This window comes from Rhinatrema bivittatum, chromosome 8 (genome assembly GCF_901001135.1).
Source record: "Rhinatrema bivittatum chromosome 8, aRhiBiv1.1, whole genome shotgun sequence".
Taxonomy (NCBI): Eukaryota; Metazoa; Chordata; class Amphibia; order Gymnophiona; family Rhinatrematidae; genus Rhinatrema; species Rhinatrema bivittatum.
In genome coordinates, this window is record NC_042622.1 from 187,826,565 (window position 1) to 187,846,921 (window position 20,357).

At 45.1% G+C, this 20,357-nt stretch overlaps 1 protein-coding gene across 9 annotated transcripts in view; it reads left to right on the forward strand.

Moving 5' to 3' along the window:
- The window catches only part of GTF2I (general transcription factor IIi), a 240,633-nt gene that overhangs the window by 174,732 nt on the left and 45,544 nt on the right, over positions 1–20,357 (forward strand). For 5 of the 9 annotated variants that reach the window (XM_029612153.1, XM_029612156.1, XM_029612155.1 and 2 more), the window contains 3 exons: positions 2,294–2,389; positions 2,656–2,839; positions 9,549–9,607. In XM_029612153.1, the coding sequence (XP_029468013.1) occupies positions 2,294–2,389; positions 2,656–2,839; positions 9,549–9,607 (339 nt within the window). The remainder of the gene's footprint in view (positions 1–2,293; positions 2,390–2,655; positions 2,840–9,548; positions 9,608–20,357) is intronic. The other 4 variants (XM_029612158.1, XM_029612160.1, XM_029612159.1 and 1 more) reach the window with 1 other exon arrangement.

Here is a 20,357-nt window from a genome sequence, read left to right on the forward strand (position 1 = left end):
AACCCTTAAAACTCCACTGACTAACCTAGTTTTTTTTTTGTTTTATGACTTACACGCCATCCATAGCAGAGGCCCCCAGCGCCCGCTTGTGCGGGTAAATACTTATGCGCACATTTCATGTTTAAAGTCCCGGAATGCCCGTGCCCCGCCCTTGCCCTGCCCTGCCCAGACCACGCCCACACCCCACGCCTCATTGGGGCTCCTCACTTGTGTGCGTACCAGTAAAATACATGCGTACATGGGCTGCTTTTAAAATCTGCTCAGCCTGCGCCACCCAAACGTATACTGTCATGACTCCCAGTTTTGGCATGTGCTGGGCTTTTAAAATTCACGTATAATTCAATTTTTAGAGCTAGCTGACTAAATTTAGTTGGCTCTTTTTGAGTGCACCAACAGCAGGCATAACTGTATCCGGCCACCTTTACAAGTGTAACTAAAGTTAGAGCCAGCTAACTTTAGGAAATTTTCAACGCAAAGTAGCCAGTTATTTAGTCACCGAGAGGTCCATATTCAATCATTGTCCGGATAGCAAAGGTAGCCGGATAAACTTGTCCAGGCAACTTTGAAGGTATATGCAGTAGTGGAACTGCATCACTGAATATAGCTAGCTATTTTAAAGTTAGCAGGCTAACTTCATCCAGCTAAATTTGGGACAGCTCTTTGGCCCAACCAGACTAACCTTTGAATATCGGAGTTAGCCGGCTAACTCAACTCCTCCCAGTTATGCCCCCAGAATTGCCCCTAACTTAGCCAGCTAAATTCTAGCCAATTCTTAGTAGGATGACTGCTAAATGACGATTTGGGCACTTCAGCATTGGCTCCCCATAAGATCTGAGCTCACTGCATCAAAGACGGTGTAACAGGGCTTGTCGTTTTATAATTTGTTTTAATTGATTTTTACATATATCTTTTATGCATGTGGCAGTTATGAAACGCCATGAACTTTATTGAAATGTGAGGGTTAAAAATCATTTTAAATAAAAAAAAAAAAAATCTCAATATAAGTTTAAGGTGCTAGTTTTAGCCTTTAAAATACTGAAGGGGAAATGCCTACTGCATTTAAAACATCTGTCATGGAAAACATCAAGTAGGCTCAGAGATCTCATCACCAATGTCAGTTACAGTTACCATCTGTTAAGGCTTTTCATCATGTAAGTTTTCAGAATAGAACTTTCTCCATGGTATTCCCAAAGGTGTGGAATGATCTACCTTTGGTGATTAGGGAGGAGCATGATCTATTGAAATTTTAAAAGAAATTGAAGGCCTAGCTTATTCTTTCAATTAAGGGTCTCTATAATTAGTCTTATTGAGGTGTACTGTTTATAATTTTAAATATGTTGATGAGAATGATTTTGTTTTATTGTCTTTTATGATTTCTATATTTTAATGTTGTATATCACTTTGGATGATTTATTTTAAATTGAGAAAGCAGTTTATAAATTGTACTAAATAACTCAGAAGTTATTTATTTTAATTATCTGGCTAAATGCTTTTGAATATGGGCCTCTGAGTGACTTACTGAAATTTATCTCTTTACATATAACATTTTTTGACCATTCTGAGAATTTCCCCTGCCAGTCAAATGAACTACAATTTATATGTTGAAATTTATACCTCTTGTTTTTTCTTGGTTCATACCCTTTGTACATTTTCCAGACTCATAATCATCTTGCGACCTCTGAGGAATCGCACTTCTCCATTTCTTTCCTGTCCTCTAGTCAGGGGCGGATTGGCCTATCGGGGGATCGGGCATCCCCTGGTGGGCCAGTCACTTTAGTCACATGGTCTGCCGAGCGCGGCTGTGACAGAGCCGCGCTCGGCAGACCACGTGGTATCTCCTGGGCCGGCCTGGGCGGCGAATCCCCGGGCCGGTCGTCATCGGGAATCCGCCCCTGCCTCTAGTGCCCCCATTCTTCCTAATTACTGTGACTGTATTGTTATTCTTGGGAGACAAATGGAAGGACCCTCCCAAGGTTGAACCCATCACTGTCTCTAGGCCATGGCTCAATGTCCATCATTAGCCATCTCCTCTTTCACTCTCTAATAACTGATGATCTGAGCACTGAAATATCTCTGTGCTTCTGGCTTAGTGCTGCCAAGAACCCATTCTTCATTCCTAAAATAAATATGTTTGTATCCTTGTGTGCTAGAGAACCTTAATTGTACTGTAAGCAGATTGCTTAACACATAGTTTGCATTTTATTTTTAATACAGTAAAGCCTTTATTGAAAAATAAAAAACCTTGAAGGTTTCTTTTGACTTCTAATTGACAATGGAATCTTTCTGTGAACAGATAAGGTGATATTGAAATTGATAGATAAACCCACAGATGATGAGACACTGCATGACAGTACTGAAGCAGTAGTAAGCCTTCGGTTTCATTTACTGTGTGAGCAATTTATTTTTTCTCTCATTATAAACAAAATTGAACATGGGCATATACAAAGAATATAGCATATTATGTGGTTATATTCTTTATCTATGAAAATAAATGCTATACCCATTGCAGTAAGGCCACTTATGCTTATAGTAATAAAAAAAAGTAGTTATTGAATTCAGAGAATTAATTACAAATACATGTGGCAAAATCATATGGTTTTAAATTGTCTTGTAGCTCAATCTGTAGAACATAATTTTTATTGTTTCCATTTTCAGCACAAGCTTTGGGGCTTTCAGAGCCTGTGAAGGTGCCCTATCCTGTATTTGAATCAAACCCTGAGTTTCTGTATGTGGAAGGTTTACCAGAGGGAATTCCATTCCGGAGCCCCACATGGTTTGGAATTCCACGATTAGAAAGAATTGTCCGTGGAAATGCCAAAATTAAGTTTGTTGTTAAAAAGTAGGTTTTTTTCTTAATTATTTTAGTCTTTTCAAAGATGTTTGAATCTTATGATTCTTTAACTCTGTTAATTTTCCATAAATTCTCAAAATGTATAAATGCTTTATATTAGGTGTAAGCACACTGAGGAAAGTTTTCATTTTGATTTCTGTGTTGGTTCTGTCCATTGACGGAGCAGATCTACCTTATCGGAGACAATTATAATTGTCAATTGCAGCCTGGTGCACAAGGTTAAGACCCCAGTGCCAGAAAACGTATCATAAACTTCAGGTGACTTATTCAGGGGGATAATGAGTCAGTCAGTGAGGGATGTTTTCAACGTGTTCCAGTCATCTGATGCCCATGCCCATCTTGTCTACCAAGTTTGCTGTGACCTTGGCATGTCATATTTTTAAATATCACTCCAATGATTCCTGGCGCTGACAGTTTCAGGACACATGGTAATAATGGGGAGCCCGATATTGAAACGCTACTTAGCTGGATAACTTGGTATTATCTGGATAAGTGGCAGCCACTGAGTATCTGGCTATGTTCAGCGGCTACCATTTAGCTGATAGGTCATTTATCTGGCTAAGTAGATAGCTGGATGAGTTGTAGGTGGATCGGAGTGGTGCTGCTTATCCAGCCAGAAAAGGGGTGGGGGGGGTGGCCAATAGTGTGCAGCCGGCTGCATCATGGCAGTGTGTTTTCACCTGCCGCAGTTGCAGCCAAGCCGTACACTATCGCCCCCATAGCGCCACTAAAAAGGTGGTGTTATTTCTGATGCTACTGCTGGCGATAATGTGTAAAACATTATCGCCCGCAGTGGTACTGGCATAACATTTTTTTCTTCGCCCTAACCCCATGCCAACCCTGCCCCTTTCCCTCATTTACATGTTAAAGTTGCAATGCGGTAATTATAGCGTGCGTTAGGGTGTTAACACGCTTTTCCCTGTACGTACCCGGATCAGTCCAGACCATGGGGGTTGAGCCTCCTGTCCAGCAGGTGGAGACAGACCAAAACTGAAAGGGTATCCTATATGAGGACAGAGCCTACCCTGTAGCCCTTCAGTATTTGTCTGTCTCCAGCAGGTGGAACAGCTCACCCTGTGGTTCCCTGTTTGCTTTATTCTTTGTCCCTTTGGGGATTCTTTCTGCCTTTACTTCTAATGCTGTTTGGATCAAGCAAGTATTTATCTTTTATTGATTTAAAAAAAAAAAAAAGAAAAGGAGTTTGAACTTTGTGGATTACTTTCACAGGAGACAGTCCCTGTCTCCTTGCTCTTGCGGGGGCCTAGGGGGGCTTTGCCCCTTGTTTTATATAGCCTAGGCTCCCTATTCCCGGTAGTCCTCGGCTGCAGGGGTGGAAATTGGTGGTGCCAGTCACTCCCCCTGTTCAGCATCTCTCTCTCTCCCCCTCCATAATTTTCTCCCTTCACTGGGATGATTTTTTTCTAAGGCTGCCTGCAGGGATCCTTTCCTCCCTGTTTTGTTTAAAATAAATAAACAAACAAAAAAAGAATATAAATATATAAATAGAGACAGTTCTCTACATTACTTGTATTGTTTTGCAGCCTCTGAGAGAGTTTAGGATCGTGCAGAGTTCAGTCTCTGCCTCCGCTCCTTCAGCCCCGGCAGCCCAGCTGATTTTAAGTGCTGCTCCTCCTCCACTTCGGGGCCATGTCGCGATTGGCTTGTGGGGATTCCTCCTTGCGTCTCTCTCGGGAGGGACTTCGTTCGAGCTGTTTGCCGGGGGGGGGGGGGTGGGGGGAGAAGAAGATTCCTCAGAGTCCCCGATGCCCTCAGGAACCCGGTCCAGGCCTTCTAAACTTTTGGCCGCGCCGTTTCCAGGCCTTCAAACCGCGGGAACGGTGGCCATTTTAGGTTTCTCGGCTGCTTTTTTTTCACAGCAGCCTGAGCTGCCCCCCCCCGATTTGAGCCCCACGCAGTCTCCTTTTGCTGGTCCTGACCACCCCCCCCCCCCCCAGGGGCGCTAGACCCCGTTTTTCAACTGATTTTCAGGCCGATACAGTACAATGCGCTCCGACAGAACGCACTGTTAACCTGCCCTTGGACACGCGTTTTCCCTTACCCCTTATTCAGTAAGGGGAGGAAAACGCGCGTCCAACCCGCGGCACCTAATAGCGCCCTCAACATGCAAATGCAACATGCAAATGTATGTTGATGGCCCTATTAGGTATGCCCGCGCGATTCAGTAAGTAAAACGTGCAGCCAAGCCGCACATTTTACTTTAAGAAATTAGTGCCTACCCAAAGGTAGGCACTAGTTTCTGCCGGCACCGGGAAAGTGCACAGAAAAGCAGTAAAAACTGCTTTTCTGTGCACCCTCCGACTTAATATCATGGCGATATTAAGTTGGAGGTCCTGAAAGATAAAAAAAAAAAGTAAAAAAAAAAAAAAAGAAAACATTTTAAATGGGCCGGCGGCTGTCGGGCCGAAAACCGGAAGCTCAATTTTGCCAGCATCCGGTTTCCGAGCCCGTGGCTGTCAGCGGGCTCGAGAACCAACGCCGGCAAAATTGAGCGTCAGCTGTCAAACCCACTGACAGCTGACGCTTCGGGTCAAAAGGAGGCGCTAGGGATGCTAGGGATTCTTCCCTACTTGTACCCGCTTCCGGGGCCAACATAGATATCACCCAAAAGTGAGGGGCGCCTTCTCTAGGGGAATTTCCTCTAGGTCCCAGTCTTGGCCCCAGTCCTTTCGAGGTCGTCGGCCCTTCCGAGATGCCGCTTCCCATCGTCCCGCGCCCAAGCCCACCTCCCAATGAGAATCCGCTGGTCCATCCCTCCGTTCCCAACTTAGGTGGTCGTTTGTCTCTGTTCGTGGAGGAATGGGCCAAAATCACGTCGGACCAGTGGGTCCTCGAAACCATAGACAAAGGCTATGCCTTAGAGTTTGCTCGCGACATCCTGGACCTGTACAGGGTCTCTCCATGTGGTCCCCGGAAACGGGCCGCTGTGGCTCAGACTCTTACCAGACTCCAGAGGCTGGGGGCCATCCTCCCGGTTCCGGTGGCAGAACACGGCGCAGGCCAATATTCTATCTACTTTGTGGTCCCAAAGAAGGACAACTCCTTCCGTCCCATCCTGGATCTGAAGAGGGTCAACCGTGCCCTCAAGGTGCCCCATTTCCGGTTGGAAACCCTTCGGGCAGTGATAACGGCGGTCCATCCCAGAGAATTTCTGGCCTCACTCGATCTGACGGAGGCCTACCTGCACATACCGATCCGTCCCGAACATCAGAGATTTCTCCGGTTCCACATCCTGGGCCAACACATCTAGTTCCAGGCCCTGCCCTTCGGTCTCTCCACGGCACCACGCACGTTTACCAAGGTGATGGTGGTGGTGGCGGCAGCCCTTCGGAAGGAAGGTGTGCTGGTTCACCCATACTTGGACGATTGGTTAATCCGGGCCATGTTGGAGACCGTTTGCCACCAGGCGGTAGACTGAATACTTGCTCTTCTCTCGTCCCTGGGATGGATTGTCAATTTTGCCAAGAGCAATCTCTACCTGACCCAGGTCTTGGAGTTCCTGGGGGCTCGCTTCGAAACCCGCATCGGCAAGGTTTTTCTGCCGGACTTGAGAGCTTTCAAGTTGATGGATGAGGTTCAAAGCTTCTTCTCCATGCCTCTTCCCACAGTGTGGAATTATCTGCAGGTCCTGGGGACCATGGCTTCCATGATTGACTTGGTCCCCTGGGCGTTTGCACATATGTGTCCTTTACAGAGGGCTTTGCTGACCCGTTGGGAGCCAGTATCGGAGCAGTTTCAGATGCAGCTCCCGCTTTCCGACTCTACTATCAGCGACTTACAATGGTGGCTTACTCTCAAGCACCTCCTTCGTGGAATGTCCCTTCGGACCCCGCAGTGGATAGTAGTCACAACGGATGCCAGCCTTTCCGGTTGGGGAGCGGTTTGCCAGGCCCAGACCACGCAGGGGCACTGGTCCCCAACTCAGTCTTGCTGGCACATCAACCGCCTGGAGACTCGTGCGGTTTGCCTGGCACTGAAGGCATTTCTCCCACTACTTCGGCGATGAGCGGTCCGGGTGCTCTCGGACAACTCTACCACCCCGGCATACATCAATCGCCAGGGGGGCACTAGGAGTCAACTGGTGGCCCTCAAAGCAAGTCGACTTCTCGCTTGGGCGGAGCGACACCTGAACAGCCTCGCAGCTTCTCATATTGTGGGCAACGAGAATGTTCAAGCCGACTTCTTGAGCCGTCAACGTCTGGATCCAGGCGAGTGGGAGTTGTCCGATGACGCCATGGCCCTAATCATCAGCAGGTGGGGTCCTCCGCACCTGGACTTGATGGCAACACTGAGCAACGCCAAGGCTCCCCGTTTCTTCAGCCGCTGGCGGGAACACTGCTTGGAAGGGGTGGATGCTCTAGACCTTCTGTGGCTGCGCGACGTTCTTCTGAACGTATTTCCTCTTTGGCCCCTCATAGGGAAAGTGCTCAGACGGATAGAGCTTCACAGCGTTCCGGTCATTCTCAAATTCCCGAGTAGCCTCGCAGGCCGTGGTTTGTGGACCTAGTCAATCTCGCGTCGGACGGTCCCCTTCGCCTCGGCCATCTTCAATACCTTTTCTGCCAAGGTCCCATATTTTTCGACCAGGCAGATCGCTTTTGTCTTGCGGCTTGGCTTTTGAATGGCGAAGGCTGAGACGGAGGGGATATGCTGAGGACGTAATCTCCACTATTTTGCGGGCTCGCAAAACTTCTACTTCCCTCGCCTATGTCCGGGTCTGGAAGGTTTTTGAGCTGGTCTGCAAGGAAGCAGGTGTTACGGCACGTTCGGCTCCAGTCTCGCTAGTCCTCTCCTTTCTCCAGCATGGCCTCTCTAAGGGTCTCTCCTTTGGCTCGCTCTGTGTACAGGTGTCTGTCCTAGGTTCTCTCTTGGGAAGCCTCGAAGGCTATGTAGTTGCGTCTCATCCAGATATTGTCCATTTTCTCAAAGGGGTCAAACATTTGAAGCCGCCGTTGCGTCCCACTTGTCCTTCGTGGAGTTTGAATCTGGTCTTTCGGGCCCTCTGTCAGGCTCCTTTTGAGCCCCTTCGCCGTTCCACCCTTAAGGATTTGACGCTTAAGGCGGTGTTTCTGGTTTCTATTTGCTCCTCCAGACGGGGGGCGGAGATCCAAGCGTTGTCTTGCCGCGAGCCCTTCTTATGTTTCTCGGACTCCGGGGTCTCTCTTAAGACAGTCCCGTCATTCTTACTGAAGGTTGTATCTTCATTTCATGTCAATCAGTCGGTGGAGCTCCCCGCGTTCTCTCCTGCGGACATTGCAAGCCCCAGCAGGGATGATCTCCGCTGTCTGGATGTGAAACGCGTGCTTATGCGTTATCTTGAGGTGACTAATGACTTTCGAGTATCGGATCATCTTTTTGTCTTATGGAGTGGCCCCAACCGGGGCAAACAGGCCTCAAAGACTACGAAATCTCGCTGGCTGAAGGAAACGATATCGTCGGCTTATATCTGTCAGGGACGCCCGGTCCCGGAGGGCCTTAAGGCCCAATCCTTGCGTTCACAGGCGGCTTCCTGGGTGGAAAGCTAGTCGGTCTCCCCGCAAGAGATATGCAGGGCAGCTACTTGGAAGTCTCTGCATACTTTTGCTCGACATTACCGTCTTGATGTTTTGGTTCCTTTGGGCGGCAGGTACTTCGAGTGGGACTGTCAAGGTCCCACCCTGTCTAGGGAAGCTTTGGTACATCCCATAGTCTGGACTGATCCGGGTACGTACAGGGAAAGGAAAATTAGTTCTTACCTGTTAATTTTCGTTCCTGTAGTACCACGGATCAGTCCAGACGCCCTTCCCTTTCTGTTCTTCCTGTCCGCTCGAAGATCCTTATACTATTCCTCCAATGCTGTATCCTACATTGTTCTTTCTGTTCTATGTGTTCCTTAATAAGAGGCACCAGAAGCATCTATGTGATGATGGTGGGCATTTATGCAAGAGTGTCCATGCACAGAGTTCATTCGCTGTTTTCTCTTGTTTCCAATTTTCAGAGTTCTCTTGTTGTTTGCTCGAGTTCTTCTGTTACTTGCTTGTTCCATGGTGTTTATTTCTCTGCTTTGACAATGATTATACTGAAGGGCTACAGGGTAGGCTCTGTCCTCATTTAGGATACCCTTTCAGTTTTGGTCTGTTTCCACCTGCTGGACAGGAGGCTCAACCCCATGGTCTGGACTGATCCATGGTATTACAGGAACAAAAATTAACAGGTAAGAACTAATTTTCCTTAATGAATGACACTGTTGGCCAGATAAGTAGTGATATTCATACTTATCCAGTTAAGTTAATCAGATAAGTTAGACCTGCCATAGAGCAGATCTAACTTAGCCAATATAATTTATCCCGCTAAGTAGCACCAAATACAGGGATATTCAGCAACATAGCTGTGCTGCTGAATATCCTTTGTAAGTTAGCCGGCTAAGTCTTATCCGGCTAATTTACCTGAATGGATTGCTTTCAATACTGAAGCCATAAAATCAGTTCTTCCAGATGCAGCAAATGGCATAATGAGGGATTCTTTTTTCATGTTAACTAGTGTAACTGACCTCATTTCAATATTTTCCCAGACTCTTTTATTTTTTCTATTAAGGGAAAGCAGTTCCAGTAAAACAAAACATTTTAATGTACTTTAAATTGATCAGTAGTTTTCGAAAATCTATCACTTTATTTATATTATATCTTGTTTAACTTTTCAGGCCACAATTGGTACAGTCTTACTTGCCTCCTGGGTTGGCTAGTAAAATTCAGATTGAAGGTAACAATTAGTGCCTATTTGTTTACTTTTTTTTTTTTTTTTGCCAAGCACTGTGCTGTGTCGTTTTATGTGCACTGATAAGCTGCATTTAGGCTGATTTGTGGTATATAGACTTGAAAATCACATCTTAAAGTATTTATAAAATTCAGTAAGGAGAGCAGTAGTTAATGAGGAAAAGCACATAAATGTAAGAGCCAAATAAATATGACAAAAATTATCCAAAGCAAATGAGAACAAATAAAAAGCATATAAAGAAATGAAGATTACTCACTGAAAAAAAATTTCTGAAATTAAAGCTTTGTTTTACCAATATTACTTTTGTCAGAAACTCTCTAAACCTTTCTTCAGCGTTTGCTATTTTAGACTCAACAAGAAAATAACTTTCAAAACTGCTCAAGTGCACTATACGTGTGTATATAGGCATACACACAAAGTTTGTACTGTATTTTATAACCTGCATGGAAACGATATGCAAAGGTTATAAAATGCGAATACATACGTGCACACAAACCCTTGTGTATATAAAAATCACGAGCCACACAAGTTCAGACGTGGATAAATGCAGATTTATCTGGCTAAGTAGCGGCACTTAGCCAGATCAGTTTGCAAAGCACTACTTAGACAGACAAGTAGTGCTTTTCAGACTTGTCTGCTGCTACTTAGCTGGATAAATCGGAATATAGCCGGATAAGTAGCAGTACTTATCCGGCTAAGTTCAAATTTGTCCAAGTAGCAGCAAAGGCACTACTTAGTAGAGATGTACGTTCATTTTTCACAAATTAGACAATTTCAACGAAATTATCTAATTCATCATGGTTCGGGGGCACCGAAAAATGAACTGAATTTTTCCGAAATTTCAGAAAAATTCGTAGTTCGTGTTAGTGCACTAACTCCTGTTAGCGTGCACTAACACGAAAATTGGGACCCATGAAGAAAAAAACGAGCAGTGAGAAAAATGAAATTTCCCACGGGGGCCCGAAAACGAAGCCCAAATCAATAAAACAAGACAATGCACATGCCTACTACTTAGCCAGATAAGTCATAATTTAGCCAGATAAGTGTGCACAAATACCCACGTATTTGTATTTCAAATTTTAAAGGGATACGCAAATAGATTTTACACGCATTATTTAAATGCATTCCCCCCTCCAATAAGTTGGCGTTTACATGTACAGGCAATGAAATGACCAGTTCACTTAGTCCAACAACAGCTTGTAAAGACCCTCCTGACTCTTCAGTCTGAAGTCCTCCCATTTCATCCAGACCCCTCAACCAGTCATTTTTTTCACTTTTTGAAATGTTTACGATCACTTACACTATATATTGAGCAGGAGTAAATATATGCACGTAAAAGATTTACATTAGTAACGTTGGCAGATTTTAAAATAGGAAGGATTGGATCATTTGTTCATTCCTTTCAGTAGCCAATAGAAAGGCAAAGCTGCATCAAAAGCGACGATGGCCTGGTTGCTTAAGGAAGCAATAGGTCAGCGTATACTGTATCTCCAGGGCACATGTGATTCCTAAGTGCATAAAGCTCATTCAACCAGGGCCCAAGCAGCTTCTTGAGCGAATATCACATGATTCTGCTAAAGAAAATATGCAGGCGGCAGCCTGGTCCTCTACATTTTTGGATAAGTATTACCACTTGAATGTTTAGGCCAGAGACGTTATTGCTTTTGGGGTGGGCATCTTGAGAGCAGGTATACTGGGATCTCATGTAGTGTGAGATTGTTTGAGTACATCCCACGTGTCTGGACTTATCTAGTCTGATAAAAAGGAAAGAAAAATTGTCTTACCTGCTAATTTTCTTTCTTTGAGTGCTACCAGTCCAGGATCCCATCCAGTTTATTCTTCTGCCTGCTCATCTGAAGAAAGCTTTCAGCTAACTGGTTATACGTTTGGTGTTTTCTGGTTTTTATCTATTTTAATCCCTCAGTAGGTGGGGAACCTGTGACAGTCAGTGTCTGTTAACAATCTCTTTGTTTGTTTAGGAGAGAGACAAGGTGTGTTCTTTGCTTTCATATAGAAATACTGAAGAGCTGCAGGCTGCATGGGACCCTATATGGGATGTCATGATCTAATTGCTTTCTGTCTCCATCTGCTGGTAGGGAGGCAAACTCATGTGTTGGGACTGGTCTGCTAGGACCCAGTGACCCAAGGAAAGAAAACTTGCAAATAAGGCCAAATTTGTCCATACATTTTATGTATTTTTCACAATTTTCCATACAAATTGGGAGTATTCATGGTTCTGTTTAAATTTTAATTAAAAATCATTGTGGAAATAACCATGAACTTGCGTACTCTTTTGTTTTGGGGGGTTTTGGCTGGGAAGTTTAGTCTTGCTTCTTTTGGATTTCCAACTCATAAGAAATGATAACAGGGGTTACGCATGCGGCCGGGCCTCTTCTAAAATGCGCATAGCGTTCACAAGGCCCGGCTATGCACATAACCCCCGTTTTTACACGCGGGGGGGGGGGGGTGTTAAAATCTGGCCATAAGTGAAAAAATACTTTCTACAATTTGTTTTAAATCTGCCAGTTGCTAGTTTCATGGAGTATCACCTATTCCTATTGTTGTTTGAAAGAGTAAATAGCCGTTCCCTATTTACCTATTCCATCCCACTCATGATTTTATAAATTTCAATCATATCCCCATCAAGTATCTTTTCCAAGCTAAAGAGCCCTAATGTGTTTAGCCTTTTTCCATAAGGGAGCTTTTCCATCCCCTTTATCATTTTTGTTGCCTTTCTCTTTACCTTTTCTGTGTCCACTGTGTCTTTTTTAAGATAGGGCAACCAGAACTGCACACAATACTGCTAATACAAAACCCAGCATCGTGTACTTGTAGTTGGGATTATATTTCTCTAGATGCATTACTTTGCTCTTGTTCACATTAAATTGCATCTGCCATTTAGAAGCCCAGTTCTTCACAATCTGCTGCTGTTTTGACAACTCAAATCCCTAGCCTGTAGCTAGGGATTCACCTATGAGTGAGGACTACCATCCTGCTTGTCCTAGGAGAAAGAAGAGTTACTTACCTGTAACAGGTGTTCTCCTAGGACAGCAGGATGTTTGTCCTCATGAAACCTGCCTGCCACCCCGCAGAGTTGGGTTTCTCCTATTTTTTATTTTATCAGAAATTTGTTACAAGATTGAAGAGGAACCCTGCATGGACGCGTTGTATAGGACATGCTGGGCATGCTTAGTGTGCCTAGTCAAAGTTTCAGAAACTTTGACATAAGTTTTTTGTGCAAGGCTCCATCTGATGATGTCACCTATGTGTGAGGACTCCATCCTACTGTCCTAGGAGAACACCTGTTACAGGTAAGCATCTCTGCTTTATTATGCATTCCAATTTCACAGTGATTCCATACTCAGTCTCATCACCATCAAAAACATGTTTCCAGTATGAGTATGACCCCCAAATCCTCATCAGTAAAAACAGAGACAAAGAATAAATTTTCTTGTCAAAAGGCTTTATTACTTGTTTTTACCTCTATGGTAAGATTCTTTTCAAATTCTCTCTTAGCCTGCTTAATTGCTTTTTTACATCTAACTTGTCAGTGCTTACGCTCTTCCCTGTTTTCCTCATTTTAATCTGCTTTCCATTTTTTGAATGATGCCTTTTTGGTTTTAATTGCCTTTTTTACCTCACTATTAAACCATGCCAGCAGTCATTTGGTTTTCCTTCAGCCTTTTTAAATAAGAATATAATTGCCATACGGGGTCAGACCGAGGGTCCATCAAGCCCAGTAACCTGTTTGCAGCAGTGGCTTATCTGTCCAGCACTTATCACAAGTGCTAGACAGAATACCAAACAGTAGATGGATCTCATACTGCTAACATCCAGGGATATGTAGTGGCTTTTTTCAAGCCTATCTGGTTAATACAATTTGTGGATTTCTCCCAAGAACTTGTCCAAACCTTTTTAAACCCGGCTATGCTAGCTGCCTTTACCACATCCTCCAGTGATGAATTTCAGAGCTTAATTGTGCATTGAAAGCTGAATTTTAAAAGCCCGATGGTGTTGAAATTAGGGGATGCGCAAATATGTGAGGCTGGTATGTGCCAAGCAGATTTTAAAAGCTGCCTGGATACACATGAATCTCTTGCTGCGTACACATCTCTGACTTTCTCAAAAAGGGGCATGATCTGGGCAAGGCATGTGCGGTTCAAGACTTTAATCAATAATTTGCGTGTCCAGTACATGCCGAGGTCCCCTGCCATATAACTTTACTTCTGCTATGGATGGTGTGTCAGTAAAAAAAACAAAAAAACAAAAGCTATTTCGGAAGGGTGTACAGGCTATCAAACCAGGGAGGTTTGCAAGAACTAGCTGGTAAATGGGTGAACTGGGAAGAAACTGGTAAAACAGGCGTTGACTCACATCCCTTTTAAAAATGTCCCCACTTATGGGGTAGAAGCGGCTTTTGCGTGCACAGGCAACTATTCATTTGAAAACTGAGCGTACTTGTGCACGTGGACAGGCTGTTTTATAACATGAGCGCCTATGCACACGTATGTTATAAAATAGCCGCGCCCCTGGGTATGGACCGGCAAACACATGCTCATGTTTGCTCACGCATTGATTTAAAAATTACCGTCCCTGTGAAAAATAATTTTCTCCCAGGACAAGCAGGGTGGTAGTCCTCACATGTGGGTGACGTCACTGGACGGATCCCTGTCACGGAAAACTTTTCTGTCACAGTTTCTAGAAAAGCTTTGACTGACACTGGCACACTGAGTGCACTGAGCATGCCCAGCATGCCATTATCCCTGTGTCCACAGTGGTCTCCCTTCAGTCTTCTTTTTTCCGCTCTGCAGTTAGCATCGCTTTCAGGAGCTCTGTGAGAAATTTCTCACAATTTTTCCTCACGGAAATACTTGAAGTTTTACTTCACAAATAATTTTTCCCTACCCGGGTCCCCCTTTGCGTACATATCATCGACACTCGGTGAGTACTATGCCCTGTGTTTTGGTCGGTTTCTGTCAGCTCACTAACGGTTTCCCCCAGCTTACCAACCGAACTGTGGCCTTCTCTCTCCCTATGTTTTCACCTTCGGTCAGCCCCACAATACCTGTGAGTGTCCTTACTGCGATCCTCCGCGTTCTTCGGAGCTAGAGGGATAGGGATGTCACAGTTACTGTTGCCGCCGTCGATGCCATTGATACCCTTATCGATTCCATTGGGCCTCTATCGATTCCTTCAATACACTCATCCATGCCGTCGATGCCTCTTTTGATACCATTGATGTTGTGTCTACCTCCATCGATGCCATCCATACCTGCATCAATTCCGTCCATGCCGCCATCGATGCCCTCGTTGATTCCATTGATGTCCAAGACCATTCCATCGATGCCCACATCAATCCATCGATGCCCATATTGATGCCATCGATACCCATGTCAGCGCCATCGATGCCTGGGGCAATGCCATCGATGCCCATGTCAACTCCATCAATGCCTGAGTCGATGCCATTGATCCCCATGTCATTTCCATCGATGCCCATGTCGATGCTGTTGATGACAGTGTCAATTTCATCAATGCCATCGATGCCATTGTCAATTTCATCGATGCCAGGGTCGTTTCCATCGATTTCAAGGTCGATTCTATCCATGCTACCATCACTTCGCCTTAGCAACGGCTCCTGCTCATTTGTGACCCTGCCTTGCTTCCTGTTCCTGATTCTGGTTCCAGTGTTCCTGTTCCTAGTCTCTAGTCCCTGTCTTGCTCCTCATCCCTACAGATTGATCTTCTCATTCTGACCCTTCTTGCCTGACTCAGCTTGACCTTCGCCTGCCTTGACGTGCCTGGTATCTCGACTCTGTTTGATCTCTGTCTGCCCCAACATCCTACCTGACCTCTCGACTCTTCTTGTTCGCTGCCCATCTCAACCTCTAGCCTGATCCTGGTTCTGCTGGTCCACTGCCTGCCTCGACCCCTGGTCAGTCCATCTCTTCTTCAGCTTCATCTTCTGGTTCCACGCCTTGAGAGACCCATGCCTAAGTCCTACCGGCCCCAGTACCAAGGGCTCAACCTGCAGGGAATGAAGGCTGGTATAGGTGAAGGTCCAGTTGGGTCTTCCTTGCCCATACTGCCTCCTGATGACAAGGACCAATAGGGGCCCACTCCTGATGGTAGCAACAACCTCGTCTCGGCTCAAGGGTCCACCATCACAACAGGAACCTCTAAATTGGAGCCTTTTTGCCTATGACAAGGATTGAAACTCCCAAACCACAAGTTAAAACAACTTCACTTCTTACACACAGAAGAGAGATCGGTCTTTCCAGATAGAGAGGGGCTGTGGACTGATCTGTGGTATTTCAGGAATGAAAATTAGCAGGTAAGAACTAATTTGCTTGTCCTGTTCATACCCCAGATCAATCCATATGCATGAGATGTACCCAAGCTCCTTCAAACTGGACGGGAATCTGAAAGACTTCCTCTCAATCCACTCTTTCCAAAAACAGCTGCTTCCAGTGCCCAAACAATCAGTTGATAATGCCTTGTAAAAATGTGTAGAGAAGACTAGGTTGCCACCAACAAAACTCCTATGGGGACATCAACTGACACTCAGCCCAGGGTGCCATCTGCTCCTTAGTAAAGTGTTCCCAAAACCTTCGGTAATGGGATACCTCTTGTCAATATAAACTTGTATAATGGCCTCTTATAGCCTTCAATCAATGGCAGCTTTAGAAGCTTTACTCCCCTTATTCGTTCCATCAAACAGAACAAGAAGAGGATGATCAGACCTTCGGAAACCGCTAGCAATCATCAGGTTGCACGCAGTACCCAACGGACATCCAACCAGTAAAGCTCTCTCTCACCTGTGGATCAGAAGAATCCAAAATCTGAAACAAAAGATGTTGTACAGTCTGACTAAGCGGAAAGTCAAAGACTGCCTTCAGTAAAAAAAAAAGATGATGCTGTGAGCAAGGGTATCCAATCCTCTGAAAACAAAAGGAAAAGATTTCCCAAAAGCCAACTCATGAAGCTGTGAAAATCTCCTAGCCGAACAAAAGGCCCTTAGGAAAATTACTGTTATCATAAGGTCCTTCGGGGATGTCTTCCCACCAACTTGCAATGAGGAACACAGAGAACTCACAACTGTAGATTAAGATTCCACGAGGGAAAACACTCACCTCACCGGAGGGTGCAAATGCTTCACCCCTCAAAGAAGAAAAAGCAATTCTGAATGCGACGCCAGGAATTCCCCTTGTACCATACCTCTGAAAACAGTCAAAGCTGCTTTCTGGGCTTTTAGGAAATTGAATGCCATCCAGTTTGCTAGACCGTTCTGCACAAAGATCAGAACATGAGACACAAACACTCAAAGTGGCGCAACATCCTCTCCAAGGCACCATGTCTCAGACATTTTACACACCCTAACACATGCCAGAGAAGTGGAAAGCCTCCTAGCCTGCAACAAGGTGGAAAGGACTTCCACTGAATATCCTCTCCATTGGAAATGGTTCCACAAGGCAAAGGTGAATCACCTGATCCAAGAAGATATGTTCTGGAAGGAACAATTTAGGAAGATATCTGAGCTTAGAAGACCATCCCCCAACAAATTTACCAAGTCCGCAAACCATGGGCGACACAGTCACTCCAGAGCTACAAGGATCTCTCTCCCCTAGTGCGTCTCATTGTGCCTTAACACCATTTTTATTAGTGGTCAAGGAGAAAAGATGAACCACAGAATCTTGCATAACCCAGAAGAAAACTAGAACATCGAGTCACTTTGCTCCGACCTTCCACCTACAATTGAAAAAAGTGGGCCACTTCGGCTTTCCACTCCAATGTCATCAAGTCCAGCTGTGGAATGCCCCTGCTGGAGCAAAAGAGTGCTATTGCACCATCTGCCAGCGCCCAATCTCTGGAGTCCGGTACTTGTCGAATTAGAATATCTGCCCGAACGTTGTTCACACCATCAACATGACACTCTACCAGCACCACTGTATGTCGCACCGCAAAGCAGAAAAGCTCCTGGGTCCCCCAAGACTCTTGGTTCCCCTTTGCTGTGTAATCTAATCTACTGTTGTTGCATTGTCCGATAGGACTCTCACTGCTCAATCATTCAACCATGGAAGAAAGAAAAGTAACACATTCATGGATAGTCCTCACTAGCAAATAACTGATAGACCATGACACCTCCTCTACCAACCCCTGGCTCTGTGCCACTTGATTCTGACAAATGGCTCCCCAGCCTTTCAGACTGGCATCGGTGAACACTACCACCTACCCTGGGATCTCCAAGTCCATGTCCAGCTCCAATTAGCTTGAAAAGCCACCAGGAGAGGCTAGTCCTGGATCCCCCCCCCCCCCCAGTGATAGCCATGAGAACTTATCTTCAGTGAGTATTCTCTGAAGAGGCCTCATCTGCACAAATGGCTAGGAACCTAGGATTATTGTAGATGGCATGGAATCCAGGCCTTGCAAATTATCCCAGACTCTGTTTACCAAAACCATAATAACCGATGGACCTGTGACTGCAACATCAGCACCCCATTCTCCATGGGAAACACTGTGCCTAGTCCGGTATCAAAGCAAGCTCCTAGGCACTCCAGCAACTTGGTCAGATCCAGTTTGCTCATCGCCAGATTCACCACCAACCCAAGGCCTATATGACTCAATGAATCAACTGTTGACCTAGGTCCTCTGACTATGTCTGAATTAGTCTGATGATCAAATAAGTGAACACTAAAAATGCCTTCCTTTTGTAGCTCTGCGGCCACCACCTCTATCACCTTGGTGAATGTTCATGGAGCTATCACAACCCAAATGCAAGCCTGGGAAAATAAAAAATGTACTCCCCATATCATGAAGGGAAGGAATTTCTGATGCTTTTCTCTAATGGGAATATGTAGAGATGCTTCTGTGAGACCTAGAGAAGCCATGAACTCTCCTCTGTGAATGGCTGCAATCACCGCGCATGTAGGGTTCCCAATTTGGAAACATGGCACTCTCAGAGCTATATTCATATTCACCAGATCTAGAACAGGTTGAGAAGTCCATTCCTTCTTTGGGATTATGAAATAAATGGACTACTGTCCTCCACCCCACTCCCCTAGGGCACCAGAAACCTTGTTTCCAGGTGTCGTAGATGATTAAGCACGGAGTGAACCACCCCTCTGCTGGCGTGGCAGGCGCATGGGGAACTCCTGTAAGTCTCGCAAACTGGATGAACAATTCTGAGGTGTTCTCTCTTTGACTGTGAGGACCCACTGGTCCATTGTTATCCTGCTTCACCCCTCACAAAAGAGGGCCAACTGCCTTCTAATGACTTCTGGAAAAGAGTGGACCAGCCATGCTGCCTTGCGCACTCATACTTCTTCTGGCATCAGTACTGAATCTGCCATAGATGGGCTTGCCTCTTGACTGGAGTGCTTTCAAGCAGCCTTAAGCAATTCTTGAAAGAACTGTGGTGTACCAGACTCTTGCCCGGGAAGTCCCTCTTGTTCCCTTAATTTTCTTTTTGGCTTATCCTCAGCTATCCATGCACCTTTGACTTGTCCCAGTGCAAATCCTGAATTGTGCCAGGAGATACAGTTGATCCAGCTTTGCCACAGAGCACAGAAATGTCTTCCACGAGTCCTTCTGAAATCCAGAAAGACCCACATCAACTGCGGTGGGACCTCCAACATGTTGCCTGCCTAGCAGGCATCTGCTGCAGGGAATTCATCCCTGCACCTGCCTTTGCAGGAACTCCTGTACTCACCCCCTAAATGCACTAAGAAGGCTCTAGCCTCCTGGCACCCACTAAATTGTTTCCCCTTTGCTTTATGTACAACTTTGCGGGTGTGGGTATCGATGGAAATCTAAATTGGTTGGTATCCACCTTTTTCAAAATACAACTTTCCCCATGTGCTTACAATCTAAAGCATTTGAAACTTGAAAGGCACATGGTATTACTCGTGGATCACTTATGAGCTCAAGGTACTCTCATGCTCCCTTGTGCTATAACTAATATCTACCATATGGAGAAGGTGGATTTTTTAGAATATGCCCAAATTCGGCATTTTATAGTAGCCCTTAAGAGAGCTTCCAGCTTACGACAGAGCAAATCAGTGTTTGAAAACTATTGTGATCAAGTTGATAAGAGGTCTGATATCAAAGGTTTGTCTCTTTAGTGGACGCATAAATTAAATATTTCCGCATTTAAGAACCGGGAGCTGGATTTAGGAAAGACTCTGAGTACAGAAAATTGGGATTCAGTCTATATCTGTGCTAGTAAATGCTCTATTTCTTCTAGTTTGCAGGAGAATTGTTACAAATTATTATTTTGCTAGCATTTGACCCCCGCTAAGCTACACCGTATATATCCCACTGTGAGTGATCACTGCTGAAGAAAATACGGCACCACGGGTAATTTTATACATATCTGGTGGCACTGTAAGGAGGTTTTGTCCTTTTGGCAACAAATTACAGATTGGATATCCAATCTCCTGGGTGTGGGGAATGTCTATGATGCTCGCTATATTTTGCCTAACATGCTGATAGTGGGCATTGTTAAACCTTAACAGTGGCCTTGTCAATAGATATTTATCGCGGTCCGATGTGAATTAGCTTTATTTTGGAAGCGAACAGAAGGACCCTCCCTCCAGTTGGTATTACATTGTTTGTCTAATCATTATCGTTTGGCTTACCTAACAGCCTTGCATGATAATCGATTAGCACCTTTCGAGAAAATTTGGGATCCCTTTGTTAAATGGTGGAATTTCCAGAGATTAGCTGATTAATACTATAA